This window comes from Leptopilina boulardi, unplaced genomic scaffold (assembly GCF_019393585.1).
Source record: "Leptopilina boulardi isolate dan_hultmark-lab unplaced genomic scaffold, ZJU_Lbou_2.1 LbouV2_19, whole genome shotgun sequence".
Lineage (NCBI taxonomy): Eukaryota > Metazoa > Arthropoda > Insecta > Hymenoptera > Figitidae > Leptopilina > Leptopilina boulardi.
The window spans coordinates 96,290-119,566 of NW_026137740.1; the positions used below are offsets into that span (position 1 = coordinate 96,290).

Consider the following 23,277-nt stretch of genomic DNA (forward strand, 5'->3'; position numbering starts at 1 on the left):
CACGTGATTAAAATCAGTTGCAGGTTATAACACGCATGCGTATCAGAACTAATTTTCCTTCACCAATCAAGTAATAGGCGCGAATTTTAAAATACAAGGTATTTAAATTTCGCGCCTCCATTTCATTGGTCGAAGAAAAAATATCACTACCACTACTCCATTTTACGCATGCGCACTCTGTATGCATTTTGCCGGGTTGCCGCGTTGTTAACATATAACCTATAATACTTTTTGTGGTTTTTTTTACACAGTAGTACTCGTGTGTTAAAGTTATATATATTTTTTGTGTTAAAAATTAAAAAATGGAACAAAATAAAAGTAGTGTACCTTTAATGCCAAGAGAATCGGCGAAATTTATAAGTCAATATTCAAAGAATGTTTCCATCAATGAAGAAGGAGTGAAAAAACTTTCACACATGGTAAGTACATATGCTTACATTTTTTTTGGATATAAAAAACATTGATTATAATTTATTTTTGTTGTATTTGTAATTAAATTGGATTCATTTTTATTACAATTATAATTTTCAGAAATATTTTTTTACGCTTGTCATTATAAGTCAAAATTTTTCATTAAATTACAGATTATAGAAGGATTAAAAAGTGGAGAAATCTCGAAGGAAAATTTCTTTAATCATGAATTTTTACCAAAGGAATATGATTCAAAAGTAATTGATTGGATTTTCGTGTTAAATACATTAAATTTTTGCTTCTGGAGGAATAAAAATGACAACCATTGGGAAGTAATGGGAGAAAGTGGTTATTTTGCTTTGTGTGCTGCTATTAAACGAGGATTAGAGGTATTGAAAATGATTCTAAAATTATTTTTATCATTTAATTTGGCGTGTGTATTGATTTACTCGAATATTTTTATTTTTAAGAATAACACTAAATTATGGAAGTTGTATATTAGCTTCTAAATCCACGTTGGAAAATGAATTTTATTCCGACAGTATTTTTTTTTCTTTAATTTTTCAATTCCTTTTTTTTTATAATCCCTCACCATAACTTAACTATCAAAAAAATTGAAAATTAAAGTTTGCGCGCAAATTTTTCAACAAAATTGTTCTTTTTTTACTTCAAATAAAATTGGAAATTGTTAGGTTATGATTCTATTAGATTTTTTTAAGATTGACAACTTTTTCAATTGTCATTCGTAAATTGAAAAAATGAGAAAAACAATTAAGTCTCGTTACTCTAATTGGTAACTGTTTTTTAAAGGAGGGGATTCCAATTTTGGATCCAAGTTATTATTCAAAAATAACGAAAAACGAATTAGAAAATATTTTTCGCAGTGATATTAATAATGTTGAAATTCCATTAATTGATGAAAGAGTGCAAAATTTACAAGAGGTTGGACGTGTTCTTCTTGAAAAATATAATGGTAGTTAATAATTAATTTTGTTTTAAATTTCTTGACATACAATGTATAGGCAGGATTTGAAACAATTTAAATTTTTGTTTAATCTATCGCTATAGGCACATTTCTTGAATGTGTTAAACAATCCAATGGATCAGCATTAAAATTGTTAGAACTCATTGTCGCTGATTTTGTTTGTTTTCGAGATGAAGGTGTATTTCGAGATCAAAAAGGTAAGTGGAAAATTTGAAAAGCTTTTTTACCGACGTATTATTTTCATTAATTAATATTATTAAATTACTTATTAATTATAAAAGCTACTTTTACTTTTAACAGTTTCATTTTATAAGAGAGCCCAAATAGTTGTTGCTGACATTTGGGCTTGCTTTAAAGGAAAAGGATTGGGAAATTTTCATGATATTGATGCACTCACAATGTTTGCTGATTATCGAGTTCCTCAAGTACTTGTGTACTTTGATGCCATGTGCTATACTACATCTTTACTCAATTCACTTCAATCTGGTATGTAATTTTTTTTTATTTTTGGTATTATATTTCAAAATGTTTTTTATTTAACTAAATTTTATAAAATAAAATAAATAAATAAACAGTTTGAAATAAAATACTCAATTTGAAGAAAAACAAAATTCTAAACTGTCAAAAATATTTTTTATGTTTAGAAACGGAATTGAAAGCAGGCTCTGAGGAAGAAATAGAAATTCGAGGATGTGCAGTTGAAGTTGTGGAACGAATTGTCAGAGAAATTAAATCACAATTGAAAGATTCAGATTTCAATGCTATTCAAATAGATTTTTATTTGTGGTTTTTTCGAAGGCAACATGCCAATAAATTAGAAACAGTGCCTTTCCATAAAGTTCGAACAATTTATTATTAAAAAAAAAATTCTTTTTTATTATTAAAATAGAAATTTTTACTAATAAATATTGGACAAAAAAAAGAAAGGCACAGTAATTTCAACTTTTTTTATAAGTATAATTTTTTTTCTTTCTATTTTACTTGTATTCTTTTTATTAAATAAAAGGTGAATAAATTCTACTATAGTTATTTATTTTTGTTTGTTTCTTTTAAAAATGTATGACAATAATTTTAAAATATTTGAAATATATTTATGTTATTTTATTTATTATTACAGACGTATGGCAGATATTTTTCGCCTATTATTATGTTTTAATAATAAACAAATTTTAATACATATAATAATTACTATACTATTGAATGGCAATGAACTGAAATTTTACAAGATTCTAAAATTACATGAGCATATATAAAAAAAAATATTTTACATTGTTTAAAATCTAATTATCAATATTTGATATAGTTTTATCATTATTTCATATTTAATTGTTAACTTTGTTTCTGGAGTTTTTCCCAAAATTGAATATTATTTTTTAATTTGCCAGGTGAAATAATACTGATATCGCCAATTAAACTTTTTCTATTATCCTCAGTGTTGCTTTGATTTTCGTAAGTTTTTTTCTCAAATTCTATTGGTCTTTCAACGAGATGAATTTCCGGTGTCGTTGGTCTCTTTTTTTCCTTTTTCATCTATAAGTGAAAATTACATTTTTATTAGTATAAAAGAATAATTATTATAAGAAAAAATAATTATATTTCTTTAATTTTTATAATCTCACCATTAGAGGATTTATTTCAGTTGATTTGCTAAATGCCTTAGCAAGTTTTCTAACAGATGGAAGAATTGGTATATCTTGGGAATTTTCAATTGAAATATTTTCCATTGAATTGAGAAAAATTTTCTTCCTATTACTATTTTGTTTTTCATCATCATTTGAAAAATCAATGTCAGCAATATTTGGTACTGATTTTGCATGGAAAATTCCACTCATTGGATAGTTAAAATTATCCTCCTGATTATTAATTTCACTTTGAAATTCATTTTTATTTTCTCTGATAATCTTTGGTTTTTCTTGACTGTGATTTCTACTATCCAATTGAATTGATTGAGTTCTTCTTAGGCCACATTCATATCCAAATGATTTTAGATCTAATTTATTTACCACTCTTTGTTGTTGTGATGATTTCGCTGATGTTTCATTATTATTAATATTATCACAAATATTTATACTATCCTTGTTATTAAATCTTGCGTTTATTTCATTTTTATTATTTCTTCTTTCTTTTTCTAATAATAATTTTTCAACATTGGAATTTTTCCAATTCTCCGATGATGGTGTTTGTATTTCACTTGTACTTCTCGATAATGTTTCTTCATTATTTTTTTGACAATTCAACATTTTTGATTCATCTTCTAGACTATTTGAATCATAATTTATGATGTCATTCTGAAATAGACGAAAAAAATTAAACATGTTAATGTAATTGTTCAAATGGAATTATATAATAGTTGACAATTATGAATTATAATTATTTCGATGATACACTTATTATGTATGATAGTGTAAAATTTTTGTAAGCAAATCATTTTTGTTAGATTTTTTCCTTTTTTTTGTCTTTCTCTCTTCGTCTTAGGTGAAGGTTTAACATTTAATTTTTTTTACAATAAAACTCGTTCTTTATGTAACATTCTCAAAAAATGGATAATTTTAAAATATGACTTCACATGAAAATCTTTGTTAGTAAAGATAAATTCGATGAAAATACTCACCCATTTTTTATTTATTGCGAACGGGATAAGAAAATATAGAAAAATTGAATCATTTTCCATTCAACCGGATTTTTATTTAACTAATATTAATTTTAATAGAAATTTTAGTAATACAAATTTACATTTGACAAACTTTATATTTACCTTAATTAAAATTTTATTTAATTTCTATTTAACAGAAAGTTTATTTAACTAAATTTTATGAACCAGAATTTATTTTAAACTGAATTTTCATAACAAAGAATTTTTATTTACCCGATTTCTTATTTAAAAAACAATTTTTAAATAACCGAATTTTCATAGAAAATACGGAACAGAAAAAAGTTGATTTTTATCGGACTCCCGTTTATCATTCAACATCTTGAAATTTTCCATTTCGAATTCCACCAAAAATATGATATTTCACAGGTTCAAAATTCCAATATCTCTTTCCATTAATAGAATTTATCATTTGATTTTCTTTGGCAATTGTAAAATTATGTCTCGACTCATTTTGTTCCATTCTTATAATATTTATATTATCGGAATTATGTGATTCAAGTGAGCTTAGGTCAGAATCATTTTCAATATCAATAGAATTTTTTTCACAATTCTCTTGATTTTTATTTTCACTATCAAATAAAGGATTTATTCTAATTTCCTTTTCATGAAAATTGATCATCATTTTTAAAAAATTTCTTCTCGATGAATTTGCAATATCGTGAAATTTATTTTTATATTCGGATATTTTTTTGCTATTAATAATATTTTCAGCAGTATATTTTCGATTATCATCGTCACCATTATCACTTGAATTAATCTTGTTAAATTGTTTCTTGTCACTTAAACTACAATAATTGGTGATATTTAATTTACCATAACTCACCTCCGTGTTCGAATGTTGTTTAGTTTCTAATTCTTTTTGTTTTTCTTCATTTGAAGTTATGGCATCATTGATGTAATAATCTCTTGCAAATCTATGGAATTTTTTTTTATTTTATTTGTTTGAATAAGAAAAAAAATATAACAAATTTCATAAATTAAAGGACAAAATTAAATTAATTTTTCTTTTGTTCATAAATTTTTACCTTTTAAAATCGACATTTTTTGCTCCTAATATAATTTTCAAAGGTTTTTCACTCGATTTTGAAATATTGCCCCTGAAAAAAAGAAAAAAAAAGAAATTCGAAAAAAATTTGAAACAAAAGTAAAAACAATAAAATTAGTTTTTTCAAATATTTCTTACTCAGTAATTATACTATAACAATTATATTGTCGTTCCAAAAGTCTTTTTTGAATGTTTTTCTTGCTGTAGGGATTATTTTTGATTGGACGTGCATTTTCCCACTTTCTGTGTTCGCGTTCTGCGATTGTTCCTTTAAAAAATAATTTACGTTTTTAATAATTTTAATTTTAATAAAAATCTATTTTATAATATTAATTATATTATATAAAATTTGATCAAAAGCTTTTATACGAGTCTTATATTTTTAAAAATATTTTTTATATTTCTTGAAATTTGCGATTTATTTTTTATTTCTTTTTTTGTAAATAAAATTATTTTTAATTTACAAACAGGTTAAATTACCTGGTCGTGGAGGTGTTGCCAATTTAACATCATCGTCAATTTCGTTTTCCGTTTGTTCACCTTTAATGAACGCCGCAGAATCGCGGCACTTCCTACAAAGTGGTATCTTCGTTTTATGTTAAGTTAACTTTAGAAAGAAATTGATTTCACAATAATATTACTTTCAAACAAAAAATATTAAATACTTCAATTCAATTTTATGATTTTGAAGTTATAAGAGATAAAAAAAAACAAATCACTATCATTTTTATCAATTGTCAAATTAATATATAGAAATTTTGAATGAAATATTTTTAACGATAAGATTTTATAAAGATTTTATCAAAAAAAATGATAAAGAAAATTGTAATATTTTCGATTATTGAATTATGATGAAAATTTCAAATACCTAAGATTTTCAGAGATTTCATAATTTTTTTGAGATGTTTCATTATCTACTTCATCAATTCCCATTGGTCCATAAATTTTCGTCAAACTATCCATGTGTTTTTGTGTTGCAGTATCAAAATGTTCTGTATATTCACTTTCTTGTTGAACCTGATCTTCAGCTAAAAATTAATTGCAATTTCTATTTCAAATAGTTTCGTGTATATATTTTTAATATTTAAAAAATTTTTTTTATAAATATTACCAGACATTTCTTCTGTTTCATTTTTTTCATCAAAGACTCTTTCTTCTTGTTTACATTCGAAATTATTTTCTTTTTCACATTTGAAATGATCTTCTATTTCAAATTCGAAATTGTCTTCTTTATTGCAAGGGAAATTATCTTTCTTTTTACTTTCAAAATCTTCATTTTTATCGATTCCATTTTCGATAATATTTTCTAAAACTGGAGAATTTTTGAAAATAGTTGAACATTCGATTTTATTTTTTGTCCTCTCAGTATTTGATGATTCAGTGACACTGCTAATTACAAATTTTAATTCATGTTCAATTTCATCATCAGAGGGAATATCTTCAACATTTTGATCGCCAATTAAAGCTCTATAATCTTCGCTTGGATATGGAACCAACATTGAAACTGGATCAGATCGAATTTGCATTTTTTTTTTTTGAAAAAGCCAATTTTCTTCCCATGATTCAATAGGTGTAACAAGATCATGAATATTGGAGTCTTCTTGACATTCATCTGATAAATCTTGAGATACTGTAATGGAAAAAAATAAGCGTATTTTTATTTTCTTTCAATTTTCTTTTTAAAAATTAGAAAAATTGAATTTCCATCGAAAAATTTCTGAATTAATATTTTTTTAAGGAAAATAATAATACCAATGTCCATTCCATATTCTGGAAATGGAACTCGTCGAGTATTTGGAAAATCAATATCATTTTCCTCATCCACTTCTTCGATACGTTCTTCTATCTAAAAAAAATTAAAAAATATATTTTTTTAACTTGTTCTGCATTAATTGACGAAAATGAAAATTTTTTCCGACTCCCGTAAATGGTTCTGTTAAATTCTGTTAAATAAAAATTTTCTTAAACTTGAATTATCATTTAAACAAAAAATGAAATATGTAATATGTGTAAAAATAGGGTTGTGTTTGTTTCTCATCAAGAACAAGTTAATTTAGAGGAAGGTCAGTACAGTTAATAGAACAATGTAACTAACTTCCATTTCCCATGACTGTTTATCTTTAAAACAGATTTCCAGCATTCTTTTATAATTCTTGAATTACTCTATAAACATAGGCTATATCGTTAACTGTTCATGATTAAAAAAACAAAACAATTAGTATATTTGGTTCATTAATTAGTAATCCCGAATCTTTTGTTTAATAGAGAAAAATAATTAAATAAAAAAAGAAAATAGAAAGAAAAGAGAAGTTAACTTTTACAATTACCGTAAGAGACAGGTGTTCTTGTCCTTTTTCAAAACTAGTTTCGATTTCGCCTGAAAGAAAGTTGTATTCGTTTATCAACTATTTTTATTATTATTATATATCAGGAAATTTGTGCGCAATTTAATTAAAGATAGTGCATTTGAAATTATTACTTACTATTTTTGCATTTGTTTGGAGATTTTTCAGACAAAACATTTCTATTTCCATCTACATAATCATTTTGAAATTTTTCTATCACCTATTCAAAAATTAATTTTCAATTTATTTGTAAATGCAGATTTAATTTATTAATTTAAATTAAATTAATTTAAAAAATTACTTTATTAAGTATGGCGGTGGCTAGAAGATCTTCAAAACTTGATTTTTCCTCTTTTTCTTTTTCCGATTTGGAACTTTTTAATCCCGGTAGCATTTTTGCTTCCTCGACAACACGTTCCACAAGTTCTCTGAGTGCCATTTGGGCCATACTCGCAGTATTCGTTGTAGTTTTGTCTAATAACAAACATTAATTAATTTTTTTATTACATTTAATTGCTTATTATTTATAATATATTATATAAATTTAAAAAAAACATTTAATTTATTTATTAAATTTCTTCAATAAAAATTTACAAATGAAAATTTTATTTGAAAAATCGTCAAATGAAGAGTTTCTAAATAGTTATTTAGAGGACATGTTTGTGCAACTTTCTTTTAAATCAAGTGCCAACTTTGACGATACTGGCCAATCATTCGCAAACAATTTCTCTCCTTCACTTTTAGTTCCAACTTGGAGAAATTTATTTCATTTTTACGTTCATTTTTATATTTATTTTTACTTAAAATGCAAAAATCATGAGTTTTTAATTATAAAACACAATTAATTTTTTATTAATTATTGAAAATTTCTATATTTAAAATTTTATATTGATAAAGTATGAAATAAAATTAATTATTGTTGCAAATTTTTAATTTATTAAGAAGAAAAAAAGAATATAATGAATGAGCCAAATTTCGTGGTATATGTTATAATTAATAAAAAGCTAAAGACAAATAAATTATAATTTGATGAAAGTGAGAAAGGTATTATATTTAATTATATTGCGAAAGAGCACAATGTGTGTAATTTCTTTTTATTTCTTATTGCTTATTTGTCATTTATTCTTCGGGACCAGAATATGGCTTAATAGACTGTAATTTAGCACTTTCTGATGTTTCGAATTCTGTTTAATTTAAAAAAAAAATTATTAAATTACAATTTTATTCAATTATATTTATTATTTAAAAATTACATTTTTTATTTATTTAAATATTATTTAATATTACTATGAAATATATATAGAATATTTAAAAAATAAAATTGACACATTTAACATTTTTTATCTTATTCTTATCTTTTGTTTTTAGTTATATCCTGTGATTATTTTACAGGTAAATAATTAAATTCAAATATTTACAATTAAAATACTACATAACTAAAAAAATGACTAAAATAAAGATAAAAATATATTGAAAAAATTCTTCTAAAGTGATTACCATTTCTTTTCGAGATGATTATATAGACGAAGTAAATTACAATTAGACCGCCAATTAACGTTAACATTTCTTTTAATAATTCCCCAAACATTTATATTTCCCACTTTCACATAATAATTAACATAATTGAATTCTGATCACTTCCAGCTTTTAATTATCACGTCATTTCTTTTTTTTTATAGTCTTGATTCAGCACACCTCACTTTTTATTATTCACATTGCAATACATACAATCTAAGTAATATTTTTTCGAATTCAACAAATTTTTTTTTATCATAGTAATATCAATTCCAGAAATCAAACATTTATTGTATTATATAATACGTATAATAAATTTCTTAAATAAACTTCTTAAATTATAAAAGAAAAATATTTTCAAACTAAGAATTTTATATTTTAACTGTAAGAATTATAATTTTATTCTTAATCCAAGGGAAATAAATCAATAAAAAAGTTATAAGTGTCTGATCTTATAAAGAAATCTAAAATTTGTCGTTTAGTTTAATTATCAGTATTACATAATAAAATATCAGCGTAAAGATAAAATAAATAGGAATTTTATATATATTCATTCAATTATTTTAAAATTATTACCTATGAATTTCTTCAATTATATTTTAATAGTCAAAAAAGTTTTTTGTTTTTTGCAGTCTATTTAAAATCAGTTTTCTCTATTTTAAATTCTGAAGTTAAACTTAAAAAATTAAAATTGAGGAAAATAAACTTTAGAAATTTATTTTATTTTTTCTGGAAATATATAAATAACTTGCATTTTTTTCCTTCATTTTTGTTTTGTAGTTTATAACATTGGATCATTAAATTTTACGTAATTTGATACACGAGTTACAATTTACTCTTTATATAAAGTTGAATAATTTTCCAAATTGTCTTGAATTTTCAAAAAAAAAAAAAAAAATTTAGTGAAATTATTTTCTCTTTTAATTTTTTTTTTGTAATAAATAGTTTGATTTTTGAAATATCTTTTAATTGTTTATATTACATTTATATTATAAGGTTGTACAAATCATTAATGTATTTTTTTTAAAACATTTTGAAGACACTACATTTTTTTTGTTTAATTAAAGAAATACACTTTTATTTTGGGGATTTTTTATGTTAGCTTGTTGTTGTTGGATTTTTTTTTTTTTAATTAAAGAGAAACACTCTCGTATAGTTTGTAAATGTCGGGGCGACTGAGCCTGCGGAAAGAAACGACGTACCACATTTGCTCTATGGCTTCTTTAAGTGGGGGATCTTACCTGTTTTCATTCTAAATTCAACAGAGATATACTGAATGTCGCCGATTATGTTACACGACCTTGAACTTTTTCTCTCTAATTCATTCATTAAATATGTATCAATTAGACAAAAAAATGACTTAATTTTTTTTTCGTAAAACTCAATATTATCTATGGCAATTATTACAATACAATTTTTTGATCATTTTTTTCATAAATAACAATTTAATGTTATCGAAAAGTCCAAGTTCCTAATTCTCTATCAGAAAAATAGAAAAAAATATTTTTTTTTTTGTTATATAAATTTATTTTCTAATTGTAAACATTTTTTTTCAAAAAAGTAAAAACAAAAAAAATGTAAATTCTCAGATTTCTTTCGTAAAAAAAGGTTTTAATAAAGCGTATTACATGCGTGTAAAATTCTTAAAAAGCAGACGGCATACTTTTCTTATAAACCTCTTTGAATGGATTAATGTTGACATTTATCGATTTTGACCTCATTAAAACAAGAAAGAAAAAAAGAAAAAATAATAACGTAACGTTTTTGTACTTCGTTGTTATGCAGTTTGCAAAGAGATAAGGATACACATATATATTCACACATTCTTAATTTTATGATAAAGAAAATAGCTACCTATACTTTAATAGCATTGACATTGTTTGTCAATCATAAAAATTTATAACAAAAAAAATTTTTAAATTTAAATTATATATTTAAACTAAATTAGCCTCCATTTTAAATTTTGAAAATTGATTGCCAGATTCGTTATCAGCGACCTCAAACCCCCCCGAGTAATAACTTTCAATCGAATTCGATCAATTTTTTAAAACACTTCCGCCATATTGGATCCACCATTTTGAATTTTTAATAACTGATATCAAATTCGTAAAGCGATCCCAAAAACCCTTTAGGACTGCAATATTCTAGAAAATTTTCTTCAAATATTTTTTGTGCTGTCTAGATTAAAATTTGTTTTTTATAATAAATGTTTGCAATTTACACTTTGAAATCTTTTTGTTTATTCAAGTTTTTATTCTTTTTTTTTAATTGAATTTTAAATAGTTTCTTTTTGTTTATCCTTGATCTTTTGCATTATAAGGAAAAGTGATTTTTGCATTTTTATATTTGAAAAAAAGGAAAAAAAATATATTATTCACGTTTATACAAATGAGAAAATTATAGTTATTTGTCAAAAATAAAATTCATTGCACTACAATAAATATTGTCTTACTATTGAAGAAAAAAATTTTGAAATTGAGAATATATCTTGCCACATATTTTAGATTATTTTAATGTAATTTATACTTAAATTTGTATAAACAAATTGATTGTAATAAAAAAAAAATACAAATTGTAAATTTAATATGAATATGTAAATACATAGAGTTGGTATAATCTTTTTCGTTATAGAAATAAATGACTGATAGTTTATTTGACATATAGAAAAATCATCATTCTGATTATGACATCATTAGTCACGTATATATTTGAGGAAAGAAATTTTTTATTTCAAAATAATCATATATAAAAAAAAATGATAATCTATATTATTATAATTTGTTGAATATGGGAAAATGTTGTGAATCTTTAATAATAAGATTTACTCCGAAATTTTTAAACAGATTGTTGAAAATTATAATTCTTTTCTTTGGTAAAAATTATAATAATTTAATTCTACTTTTAATAGAGTAATATACTTCATATAGTTTTATTATATTCTCAAGAAGTCTCAAAAGATGGCAGCATATACTGGGTAAATTTTTAAACTCATTCCGATAGTTTCTGTTTTATTAGTAAATCTGTAAATTAATAATTACCATCATCTTATCTTTTTGAAAATAAAAAAAGCAATCAAAAAATTTGAAGGTTGTGAACATTTTTTTGTCGAAGTAGCTTCAAAGTTAATCCAATGGAGGTTCAATTCAGATTCAAAATAGGTTGAAAGTTGTAAACAATTTTCTAGAATTTAAAATAAATAAATTTGCTTTACTTACACACTGAATGATCATAGATTCGATTTATTGGAGTATTATTTAAACTTATTTCAATTAGATCTTCTATTATTTTCTCATCTTTATCTCGTACAGTTTCCATCGAATTTTCTTCCTTTTCACCAACCGCAGCCGATTCCAAATCGTTTTGCACATGCTCAACTTCTAAAATTATAAAGAATAACACAATTTTTTATTATTCAAAAATATTTATTCCTTTATATTATTATATTTCCTCCCAAACAAATATATGGTTAAATCATAAACAAAATTTGGTTGATTCAAGTAAATTATTTTTGGTTATTAAATATAGAAAAAATAGTAAAATTAAATTTTAGGAAAAATAGTCTTTTTTGGAGATTTTTTTTTATATTGTGTACTCACTCATGAAATATTCCAAGGATATTTATTCTACATTATAATTTTTCTTTTTTTTATTATTCGAACATCATAATATTTTTGGAAAATTTTTGCTTTTGTAACCATTAAAAAACAATAAATGTTTTTTTTTAAAGAAATGCTAATGTTTTATAATTGTATATAAACACTTTCATATAATTATTGTTAAAATAAAAGTTCCGCATTCTTTTGAAAGAAAAATAAGTCATTATGTTGGGAGATAGTATATCTTAATTTTTTTTTACATTCATTTTAACATTTCAATTTAAATTAGACACACACACGCACATGTTATAAATTTTTTTTCTAATGCATATAAAAAAAGAAAAAATCATGTGGTCCACTGTAGAGAGTAACCGAGAATAACGGGCCCACGATGTTGCTCGAGAGAGTACTGGAGCAGAACTGAGGTCTCAGAATTGAGAAGGAAGTTCAATAGAATCATGTGTTTATACACCTGAATCATGAAATTTGAGAAGAAAATAACACCTACAGGGACATAGCCTATTTTTTTTACATATAATGATGCAAACATATATAGAGTGCAAAAAATAGTGCAAATTTTTAATTTTTTGTTGAATTTCATTTTGGGAGGAATATAACAAAATTTATTTGAATCAATCAAATTTTTATTTTTCAATTAAATTGGCAAAGTATAAAGTTAAATAAAAGTTTTGTTTGGCAAAGCAAATTTTTATTTGGCTCAATTAAAATTTTTTATTTATATTCTTATTTTAAGAATGTTATCTTAAAATAGGAATTTTTAAAAATAAGATAACAATTATAATCGAGCTGTTCGAGATGAAATAGTTCAATCTATCGAAAGGTTATGAAAGTTATTACCATTACTCTCTAGAGTAGTAAAATTGTATTCAAGCCGTTATTGCTCTTCTTGTGAAAGCCCAATATAACGGCTTACAATTTTTTTTTTTGTTCAAAGATATTTTGTTGTTTAGATTTTATAATATTATAACGGTTCAAGTTCTGTGAAGGAATTCATTTCTTTTTTATTATGCGACTTTTTCTGCAATTACTTTAACATTTTCTTGTTTTTTATTTATTTTGTTTGTTTCTTTAAATTTGTTTTTGTTAAAATATTTTTATGAAACTTTTTTTTTCATATTACATTACGGCTTTAATTTTAAAAACTTACTTGTCGTGTTAAATTCGATTGATGCCTCTGATAATTCACTAAATCCACCCAAAGTTTCTAAACAATTTTCATTTATCTCCAAACATTTTCTGAAATAATAATAATTATTTTATATAAAAAATAATAATTTTTTCAAGATTGGTCATAGGGTTAAATAAATATAAATAAATTAAATAATGTAAATTGTATAGTTATATAATTACATTAAATAATTATTGTTCGATTGAATAAATTTCACGTATTAAGAATGAATTTTTCTTATTTAATTAATTGTTAATAATAATAATAATAATTATAATAATTAAAAACGAGATAAAGACAATGTATATAAATTGTTTTTCGTCTTCTATTAATAATCTATTTAATAATCTTGTTTGCAATTATTTATTAAGATTCTATTATTTATTACAAGCTATATTCAGTTGTTTTTTTTACTAAATATCAACTACCAGTTCAGTAATTTTTAAGAATTTCGCAAAAAATTGAATGCTGTATAAGATATTTTGATAATCTGAAAATAAATGTAATGTAAATTAGTAAAAATTTTAAATGGCTGACTATTTTTGCTATTAATTTGGTTAAAATTTACTAATAAATTTGCAAAATAATAATTTTAATTAATTTATATAGCAAAAAGTCAAAATTTAAATTAGTTAAAATTTGTAATAATTTAAATTTTCAGAGATTCGTAATTTTTCCATATATAACCTTGAAAAAAGTGTCAAATGACAATGATATAATAGATGCAGCGGTGAGTTGTATTGGAATTCTCGCACGTGACATTATTATAATTAAACATTTTTTTGAATTTGTCGAAAATAATGGCCAATTGATTTCATAAATTTTTTGTGCCACATCAACACTCTGCAAATATATAATTTAACTTTTACAATTATTATAATATGGTACAATTTGCCAATTATATATATATACTTATTTTTTTCGATTAATAAATTTTTTACTTCCCTCAAATCAAATTTTACTTAAATCTATAATCAATTTTTCATTGATTTAAAATTTGTAAATTAATTAATTTTTTTTTCTCCGTGTCAAATATATTTCAAAATATTACCTCGCTAATCATTAATTCTCCAAACCAACATAAAAGATAGATTTCAAGTAAATAATTATTTAAACGAAAGAGCATGAAGAAAAATTTTGACGTAAATAGTTTTACTTTTGCTAATTGATAAATTATTACTCCTAATGCTAAAGTAGACAAGAAAAATTGAGCAAATGTCATAATACTAAATAATTCATTTAACTTTTTGCCCATTCTGCAACAAATTTAATGTTCTTTTAGAAAAAATAAATAATTAAGAAATATAATTAATATTTCTTTAATCGCTCACGTGTAAACATGTTTATGATGATTTATCCAATCTTTAAGAATTTTTAATTCATTTTTTTTATTTTCTATTGTAAATGAATTATTATTATTATTATTTTCAATGAGCAATTGTGGTAAATTATTTAAACGATGTTTAAAAATTTGTAGTTGTGCACAGATTTGTCTCATCATAATGATTAGATACAAATCTATGGAACATATTAGAATTGAGCGTGCATATGAATTGAAAATTTGATAAAGGAAAGTTAATAAATATAAATAAATATTATCGAGAACACTGTAGGGAATCCATATTTTTTCCACGGGTAATGACAATTTTGATGTTATCAATGTTGGAGTAAATGCAATTACTGATTCAATTATAATATTCATTTCCAATAAAGCGATCGTTACTTTCCTGCATAATAAAAAATAACTAATTAAAATTTAAAAAAAAAATTTCGGTTTCGTGACCCAAAAATATATTTTATATTAGAAAATTTTGTTTGTTTGCGAATATACAAAAAACCTGTCAATGTAATCGAAAGTTTGTTGTATTGTTGTTTCTTCATTATCACGTGGTCGACAACAATTGTCAATAAACATATTGTCAAATTGAATAATTTTATTGCGATTGAATAAAATAATGACAATTTTCACACACGATGAACATGATGTTAAAAATACAATTAATGATTCTGTCAATGTATCAAGGCCCTCGAAACTTTTTAGAATGTAAATTAGCACAGAAATTGTAAATGTCAATACTAATGTAACATTAAAAAAACTGTAAATTCTATATAAATTTATCGACCATTTTGATGTCCATGATTTTGGTCGCCAAATTCCAAAATATTGCATAACAGTAAAAGAAACTTGAGCTGCTTTCATTTTTCTTCAATTATAATCAATTAAAAAATCTTTTTCAGTTGTATAATTTTTATTTGTAAAGAAAAAGTGAATGAAATGTTCACTGGCTTGTTAATGATTTTAGACTAAAGAATATAAGAAGAGATATTTGCGAATCTTAGAAACAAAAGTGATACTATTTTATTCATAACAGTATCGAGAAAATAATTGTTTATAGTCTGAACGAAAATGTGATAAGACGTAGACGGTATAGCGAACAATTATTACATTAATTATTAATAAAATTTATATACACAGACACGCATACTGTTTTTAGACTAAAATATAAAATGATCTCTTTAATTCTTAGAATCGACACGCGGTGATATCTGGAAAATAATTATCTCTAGTTTAGAATACGAAAATATTGGGGTAGGATATATTCTTATTAATTATTGATAAAAGAGTTTAACAAAGGACAACACGCAATGGTATATTCTATAGTTTCTCTCAGTTTCAAGAATAAAGAAGGGACAATATTATCATTTACTTTGTGAGTAATGTAATAAGAGTTTTATTATAGATTTTGCTTTTTCCTTACAAAATATTCTTTATTTATAATTATTATTATAGTATATATTAATTTTTATTAATATTAGTTCTAGAAAGAAATGAAAAATTTTTCTAGAAAGAAAATAAATAAATTATAATAATACTCACGTATTTTTGTGGCAAAGAAAACAAGTATTTGCTTGACAGTCACTGCAATTTTCTCTTCGTTCAATAAAGAAGGGTTTCAGACAACAGGCGCAACGATTCTTCTTTTTCACTGATTCCGCAGGTCGCCTAAAACATTATGCCCAAAAAATTACTTTTCTTTGTTTACTCCTTAATTATTTTTACAATTTGTTATATTTTATACCTAAAGTCGTTGTGGTCTATTTTTAAATTGAAAAAAATTTGCGAAAAATTAAAATTATATTTTTCATTTATACAATTACAAATATATCTTGATAAGAGATTAAATAATTTTAATCTTTAAATTCTTTTCCTTTTAAAAACAAATTTTTCACATTGATTAATCTGAGAATTATAAAGAAAAAAAGTAAATTAAATAAAAAAAAAAAATATATATATATATATATATATATATATATATATATATATATATATATTCTTCAAACGCAAAACTTTTATTAAGAAAATGAAGTTCCAACTTGAGGGAAAAATATTGCAGACGGAGTCAAAGTAAAATTTAATTTAACTTCAACATTTTCTTGTTAAAACCATTTTTAATTAAAAAAATTTTTTTTAGATATATGAAACTCATTCTTTGTATATATTACAATGTTCTAAAAATAGACCACAATATGACTTTAAATATAATATGTAATATAAATGGAATGACCCTTAAAAAATATTTTTTTTCTTTTTTTTTTCGAATTACCATAAGTGTCAAAAGTTGTTTCACCTTTTTTTCTCTTTCTTTTTTTCTCAATACAATATTTCAGTTTAATAAAAGAATACGTTTTTTAAAAAATTGTTTTTCTATATTAATAATATTTGTCATTTATATATATATATAATATAGTATAGATACTGTCATCGTTTAAAATTTTGCAAACGTTTTTAGACTTTATTGAAAAACCGAATATTTCATTCGAGTCACGTAAAGTTACGTTTGAAAAAAAGAATTTTTCTTTTTTGTTACAATGATAAAAGTTTGTTGTCATTTACATTCTCACGATGGATATTTATATTATAATTTGTATATTCCCTTTTTTTGTTCAGATAACATGACTAAAAAATGAAAAAAAAATTGTGCGCTGCTTTTACAATAGCGTGAAACTTTTATTTTTAATTTTATTATTATTATTAATTTTTTATTATTATTTTTTTTTAAAGTTATACTATTTAATTAATTAAATATTTTTGTTATTATAAAATTATATTAAAGTCAAGGTTTACAAAACGAAGATTCAATTTACTTTCAAATTTCAGTTAAACCAAGCCCTTGAATTTTCATCTTCGATCTCTGGATCATATGTGAATACCTTGAGAACAACAACCTCGATAGTAATTAGGAAAAAGAAAAAACAAAATGTCGCCATATTATAATTTTTTTTTATATTATTATCTAATTTATGTTTTTTAAAGAATTGATTTTGCAAATAAATTATAAAAATTCGCAAACAAAAAGAGGAAGAAAATTAAATTCGTTCTGAAACCAAATATACTTTTTTTCTCTTTTGTTAAATATATATATATATACAGTGAATCTTCCACTATTATAATTTTCTTTTGTCACGTCATTAATTTTCTCACAAAACAGTATATACAATGGTTATATTTTTCTCACTTGTCAAGCGCGGTTTTTATTTTAACACACAGTAATTTTTAAGTATTTCCGCACTATTTTATATACAGATATTTTCTCACTGATTGTTGATTTTATTTATTTATGTTTATTTTCTCGCACTTTTTGACCACATTTCTATTTTTTTTTGCTTCAAAAATTATTATTATTATTATTATTTTCACATGTTTTCTTCTTGTACTTTTTTTATTATTTCTTTTGTTTATTTTTATATTCTTATAATTTTTATTATTAGGATTAATAAAAGATATTAATTGTTTAAAAAAAATTGAATAACAATAGAAAATGCGTGTTTCAATTTATTCAGAATATATAAATGACTTGTTCATTTATAAGTGTTGCACTGTTGCGGAGACTGTTTTGAAAGTGACAGTCTTACGACGGTGTGAGACCGAAAGTAAAATGAGTTTCATGTTTGCTTTCAACCAACCACAACATTTTACTTTAATCCGTTAATTTCTCATTGAAAAAAAAGAAAGAAAAGAATATACATATTTTATGTTGCATATCATTGTGAAAGATTATGAAAATATGAGAATATATCAATTGACATTAGATTTAAAAATCTAAAATTTAATTTAAAAAAATGAAAATTTATAATTTTCTTCATTTTATTCTTACAGTTAGAATAAAATTGAGAATATTTTTGGTACCTTTATTTCAAAGTAATTCAATGCAATTTATTCTTAAAATGAGAATATATTCTAAGTTGGAGAAGATAAACTTTTTGCATTTAAAATTTATTCTCATTTTAAGAGTATATTTTTTTTACTATTTAGAATATATTTTAATTTTAATAGAAGAATAATATATATTTAAGAATAAATTGTCAAAGTGTTTTAAAACAAGTGCTAAAAAAATATATTCTCAATTTAAGTATATTTATTTCAGTATGTTATATGTATGCGCATTTAAATTCAATGTAGGTTCAAAATGATACAATCACTTTAATGCCGCGTGAAAAGCATAATTGTATTATTTTGTTCGATATATGTAGTTAAAAATTTTCATCTAGAATCAAACTTTTAATATTAATTTAAAAATATTAATAGAAAGTTTAACAGAAATTAATGTCTTTTGACATTTTCCTGCGTATAGAAAATTGTTATTATTTGAAAACTTGTTTTAACTTCAACTTTCATAAGAATATTTTCCTTATATTAAACAAGTTTTCTAATTTATAGATTTTTATTTATTTATCTAATTATATTTGTTTTCTATAATAACTTTTAATTCATCGATTAATAACAATTTATTAACTAATCAATTAATTTTCTCTTAAAACAAGTATAAAATTACTGTACTCTAAATTTGAGAATTTTTACTTATACTATTTAGAATATATTCTTATTTTTAAAGCGGAATATACAAAATATGAGAATAAATTGCATTAAAATATTCTTAAAATCACAATATTTTTGGTGCAATATACGATCACCATTTGATTTAAATAATATTATTGAAATTCTATTGAGGTTATTGATTAATTTGATTTAATGTAGATATATATTAGGATAGAATAATCCTTATAATTTTTTCATCTCAAGGAGTGGAGATATGTCCACTTGACTGAATTTCATATAGATGAGAAATTTTGGTTTATTATCTCGACCACAAATAGCTCTGCGATCTTGACCTTTCAAACTTCTATGCAAAATTGACTTATTCTAATTGCCTTTTTAGCGTTAAAATAAACATCTAAAAATATATATAAAGAAGACGTAAATTATTTTCACAATAAATTTTTTTTGTCTGTATATACTAAATTGAAGTTGTCTATAATTTGCATCATAACTAAAAAACAAATTATTAAAAATTAAAGAATATTTTATTCTTTTTTATTTTAACTTAGTTAAACAACGTTTTCTTTTGATTAAAAATATTTTTTTTACCTTTTTTTATTTTTTCGACATAAAATTGTTCGTAAAAGAAGCACTGTTAATTTTTTCACATGAACCGATTTCATGAATGTGTGAAGCAACTTGTATGTTTATGTCACCTAATAATAATTTAGAAATTGTAAAAAATAAAAACTATTTTTAATAATATTATTTGTTTTTTTACAGGAGTCACACTATAAGTTTTATAGTTATGGGACGTACTAGAGCGAGTTTAACAATGCTATGGTTATACGCTTCATTTCCGGGCTCACTTCCTCCTGCCTCCCCCCTATCTTCACAACGGAACCAAACGGTACGTTCGTGTCTTGGCTTTTAAATTAAATTATAATTTAAATAACTTTAGTTTATCGCGCACTTAAACGTAACATGATTTTCAATTTAGAAATTTAAACATTAAAATCGATTCAATTTCTTTGAAAGTCAAGTTTTTCAATTTTATAAGAATTCATATTTCTATCAATATTTTAATATCTATAATATATTAATTTATTTAATTTTTTGTTAAGTAATTATTATTATTATTATTAGTCAATTAATATATTGTTAAAAAAATGTTATAAATTTTTTTTTTAAATTATAGAATGATCAGTTATTTTAAAAATGTTTTTATTTTTCAATATTTAATGAATTAAATCGGGATTTTTCCGTTTTTATTAAATATAGGAGTAAATTGCGTTAAAATATTTTTAAATAATTGCCGCAAAAATATATTCTCAATTTAAGAATATTTTTCTCCTGTTTGTATATATACACATCCAACTTGTAACAAAATAGAATTGCCTATTGCCAGGGGCCTATTACCAAGAGTATAATTATATTATTTACAAAAAAAAATGTTTCCCGATAGGTTACAAAAATAGAAACATGTAAATTTATAAATAAACACTTTGTGCAAAAACGGTTCGCGTCTATTATAGAGCAATATAAATTTTCAAGTTTCAATAAATTTTTACTAATAATTCTAACAAAAAAAACAACTATAACAAATTATCAAAAAACAGGTATTTTTAAAAAATTTTAATTATTTTAACCTGGAAAATCATACAATATGATTGTCATGAGGTACCGCCAGAGTGTGATATGTATACTTATATATATATTGTGATAAGAAAATTTGATAAGACAATTAATTTTTAAAAGTTGAAATATAAATATTTCTCTCATTGGAATTAAATATTTCATATGTTTTTTAAATTTCTATTGTAATTTAAAAAGTATTGATTAATGTTTTTCCAGATTAGCGAATATATAATCTTGTGCTAATTTTTTTTTGTTCATTTGTTGACCTGAAATTTTTTCATGCGTGAATTCAAACAGTTGCGATTCTAACAGTGAAATCTACCGGAGAATGCAATTCCCTGAGATAAGAATCGAGGAAGAGAGTGTCTTACTGTTTTTAGAATAAATTTTATTAAAATAGATTTAAAAAACGCATTATTTTTACGTAATAATTCATATAGTAATTCTAAAAAAATAGAATATGCAATTTGTCCCTTAAAAGAAATTTATTCTTAAATTTAGTATATTCTAGTCTTAAAATAAAAATATTTTCTAAAATACATTCTTTTATTTACAATATATTTTTTTATTTTGGAATAGAAGTAGTAAATTTAAGAAAAAATTACATTAGAATATTTTTAAACATATGTCTAGGATGTATTCTTAATTTGAGAATAAATTACTTTGAGAATATTACATGTACGTTTAAGAATAATTGTTTCTTAAAACATTTTTTATGTAAAATAGGAAAACAGTTCGTAAATTAAAAAATTATTCTTAAATAAAAATATACTTAAAATGAGAATATTTTTGATGTTAATAATATTTTGACATTATATTCTAACTGTAAGAATAAAATATATATTAATTATATTATTAATTAAGAGTCATGATTATAATTTCTTAACTTTAAATTCTTTTTTTCGATGATTCTATATTTTTCAAAATGAAAAGTAACAACTCACCTTTTTTTGAATGTTATCAATAATAAACATAGACAGGAAAATGCAGCAATTCCCCACGGTGACACATACATTTTTACCATTATTTAAATTTCAATTAAAAATTGTCGCAAATTTTTTTTTTTTTTAAATAACGAAGCATGATATATTTTTTTTATTATAAAAAAAAACTTTATAGGTCAATGTTATTTTTTGATATATACATATATATTTGTGTGTTTTTTTCGAAACTTTTCAACACCTGTTGCCTATGTGAAATGATCGTAAAGACTGTGAGTCTTGTTCTAAAGAAAATGGTACTTACTGGTTATCATACATTCACTGATAGCATATAACGTAAGAACTGGGAATCAGGAACTGGAAATTCATATAGTAGTATTTTTTGATATAATTAAAAAAAATACTTGTGCAGTAAAAATTATTTGACATTTCAAATTTTTTTATATATATTGTGCATATATATATACAAGCAATAGAAAATTATTATTAAATATTCTCTCAATATAAGTGCAGTTTACGATAAAAATTAGATCAGATAATTTTGTGAAAATAGCTACATATTTTTTTTTTAAAGTAAACGAATTCTGCCTGGAAAAATAAAAATGCGTGTACCCATTTTACATGTTCTTAAATAGTAACGAAGATTATAATCTTAAATTTAGAATATTTATGAATCATTTAGAAACTAAAGAAATTTTTTTGAAAATAGCATAAGAGAAATTTTATTATAAATTTTAACAAAAAATAAAAATTAACTATAGCTAATTAAAAAAAATAATAGATTTGGTAATTTTTTTTAAATTCGGATGAATATACAAAAAAAAATTTGTTTATATGAATCTGCGCACGCATTAAATTGACATATAGCAAGGAGGTCAACGTCGACATATATATATATATATACACACACACTATCGATGCAGAATCTCCCATTGTAGAACCACCATTAAAGACGAATCCAAATGTTATAAATGCCAAACCAAAAATGTTCTGGGCCACAAATGTCAACCCTTTTTCCAACAACTCGAGCGAATTACGTAATTTAATAAATATATAAAAAAAATTTGAAAAATTTATTCTCATTATTTGATTTTTTTTCAAAAAAGAATTAGTACTATTACTCATCAATGTAATTTTTCCT

General features: G+C 22.8%; 4 protein-coding genes across 10 annotated transcripts in view; 2 read left to right on the plus strand and 2 right to left on the minus strand.

Moving 5' to 3' along the window:
• The first annotated feature begins 189 nt into the window (after positions 1-189).
• On the plus strand, positions 190-2,416 carry LOC127277902 (queuosine salvage protein). Its single transcript, XM_051299347.1, has 6 exons — positions 190-419; positions 585-800; positions 1,222-1,384; positions 1,480-1,593; positions 1,697-1,882; positions 2,041-2,416. Exons 1-6 carry the CDS (start codon positions 303-305, stop codon positions 2,253-2,255), a joined length of 1,011 nt encoding a protein of 336 aa, XP_051155304.1. The 5' UTR covers positions 190-302; the 3' UTR covers positions 2,256-2,416.
• The window catches only part of LOC127277900 (uncharacterized MFS-type transporter C09D4.1), a 31,011-nt gene continuing 8,395 nt past the window's right edge, over positions 662-23,277 (plus strand). Inside the window, exons 1-2 of the mRNA XM_051299343.1 lie at positions 662-800; positions 20,341-20,467. The gene's annotated coding sequence lies outside the window, so the exon portion shown is untranslated. The remainder of the gene's footprint in view (positions 801-20,340; positions 20,468-23,277) is intronic.
• On the minus strand, positions 2,483-22,485 carry LOC127277893 (GRIP and coiled-coil domain-containing protein-like). 6 transcript variants are annotated; one of them, XM_051299324.1, is made up of 16 exons: positions 22,441-22,485; positions 16,618-16,743; positions 13,719-13,807; positions 12,170-12,331; positions 7,741-7,913; positions 7,578-7,659; positions 7,422-7,471; positions 6,847-6,940; positions 6,206-6,724; positions 5,963-6,122; positions 5,575-5,666; positions 5,233-5,362; positions 5,075-5,146; positions 4,873-4,963; positions 3,016-3,684; positions 2,483-2,926 (listed from the first exon to the last, which is right to left on the minus strand). In XM_051299324.1, exons 1-16 carry the CDS (start codon positions 22,452-22,454, stop codon positions 2,726-2,728), a joined length of 2,724 nt encoding a protein of 907 aa, XP_051155281.1. In that variant the 5' UTR covers positions 22,455-22,485; the 3' UTR covers positions 2,483-2,725. The 6 variants fall into 6 exon arrangements, with proteins under 6 accessions (XP_051155281.1, XP_051155280.1, XP_051155282.1 ...); XM_051299323.1 differs by lacking the exon at positions 22,441-22,485 and adding an exon at positions 22,140-22,389; XM_051299325.1 differs by lacking the exons at positions 13,719-13,807; positions 16,618-16,743; positions 22,441-22,485 and adding an exon at positions 12,551-12,970.
• LOC127277906 (odorant receptor 67a-like) lies at positions 14,068-15,545 on the minus strand. 2 transcript variants are annotated; one of them, XM_051299350.1, is made up of 4 exons: positions 15,071-15,545; positions 14,791-14,995; positions 14,427-14,582; positions 14,068-14,229 (listed from the first exon to the last, which is right to left on the minus strand). In XM_051299350.1, exons 1-4 carry the CDS (start codon positions 15,439-15,441, stop codon positions 14,182-14,184), a joined length of 780 nt encoding a protein of 259 aa, XP_051155307.1. In that variant the 5' UTR covers positions 15,442-15,545; the 3' UTR covers positions 14,068-14,181. The 2 variants fall into 2 exon arrangements, with proteins under 2 accessions (XP_051155307.1, XP_051155308.1); XM_051299351.1 differs by lacking the exon at positions 15,071-15,545 and having other exon boundaries at positions 14,791-15,064.

What these genes read in the sequence shown, in the direction of transcription:
- LOC127277893 (XM_051299323.1), bottom strand. Translation starts at nt 22,219, where the DNA reads ATGGTAAAAATGTATGTGTCACCGTGGGGAATTGCTGCATTTTCCTGT. An exon ending in TTTCTTTGCCACAAAAATAC is followed by an intron (nt 13,808 to 16,617) that starts GTGAGTATTATT and finishes TTATTATTTCAG; the next exon opens with AAAATGTTTGGAGATAAATG. An exon ending in TGTTATAGTATAATTACTGA is followed by an intron (nt 5,147 to 5,232) that starts GTAAGAAATATT and finishes TCTTTTTTTCAG; the next exon opens with GGGCAATATTTCAAAATCGA.
- LOC127277902 (XM_051299347.1), top strand. Translation starts at nt 303, where the DNA reads ATGGAACAAAATAAAAGTAGTGTACCTTTAATGCCAAGAGAATCGGCG. An exon ending in TGAAAAAACTTTCACACATG is followed by an intron (nt 420 to 584) that starts GTAAGTACATAT and finishes ATTAAATTACAG; the next exon opens with ATTATAGAAGGATTAAAAAG. An exon ending in CTATTAAACGAGGATTAGAG is followed by an intron (nt 801 to 1,221) that starts GTATTGAAAATG and finishes TGTTTTTTAAAG; the next exon opens with GAGGGGATTCCAATTTTGGA.
- LOC127277906 (XM_051299350.1), bottom strand. Translation starts at nt 15,441, where the DNA reads ATGAATATTATAATTGAATCAGTAATTGCATTTACTCCAACATTGATA. An exon ending in CATCATAAACATGTTTACAC is followed by an intron (nt 14,996 to 15,070) that starts GTGAGCGATTAA and finishes AATTTGTTGCAG; the next exon opens with AATGGGCAAAAAGTTAAATG. An exon ending in GAGAATTAATGATTAGCGAG is followed by an intron (nt 14,583 to 14,790) that starts GTAATATTTTGA and finishes ATATATTTGCAG; the next exon opens with AGTGTTGATGTGGCACAAAA.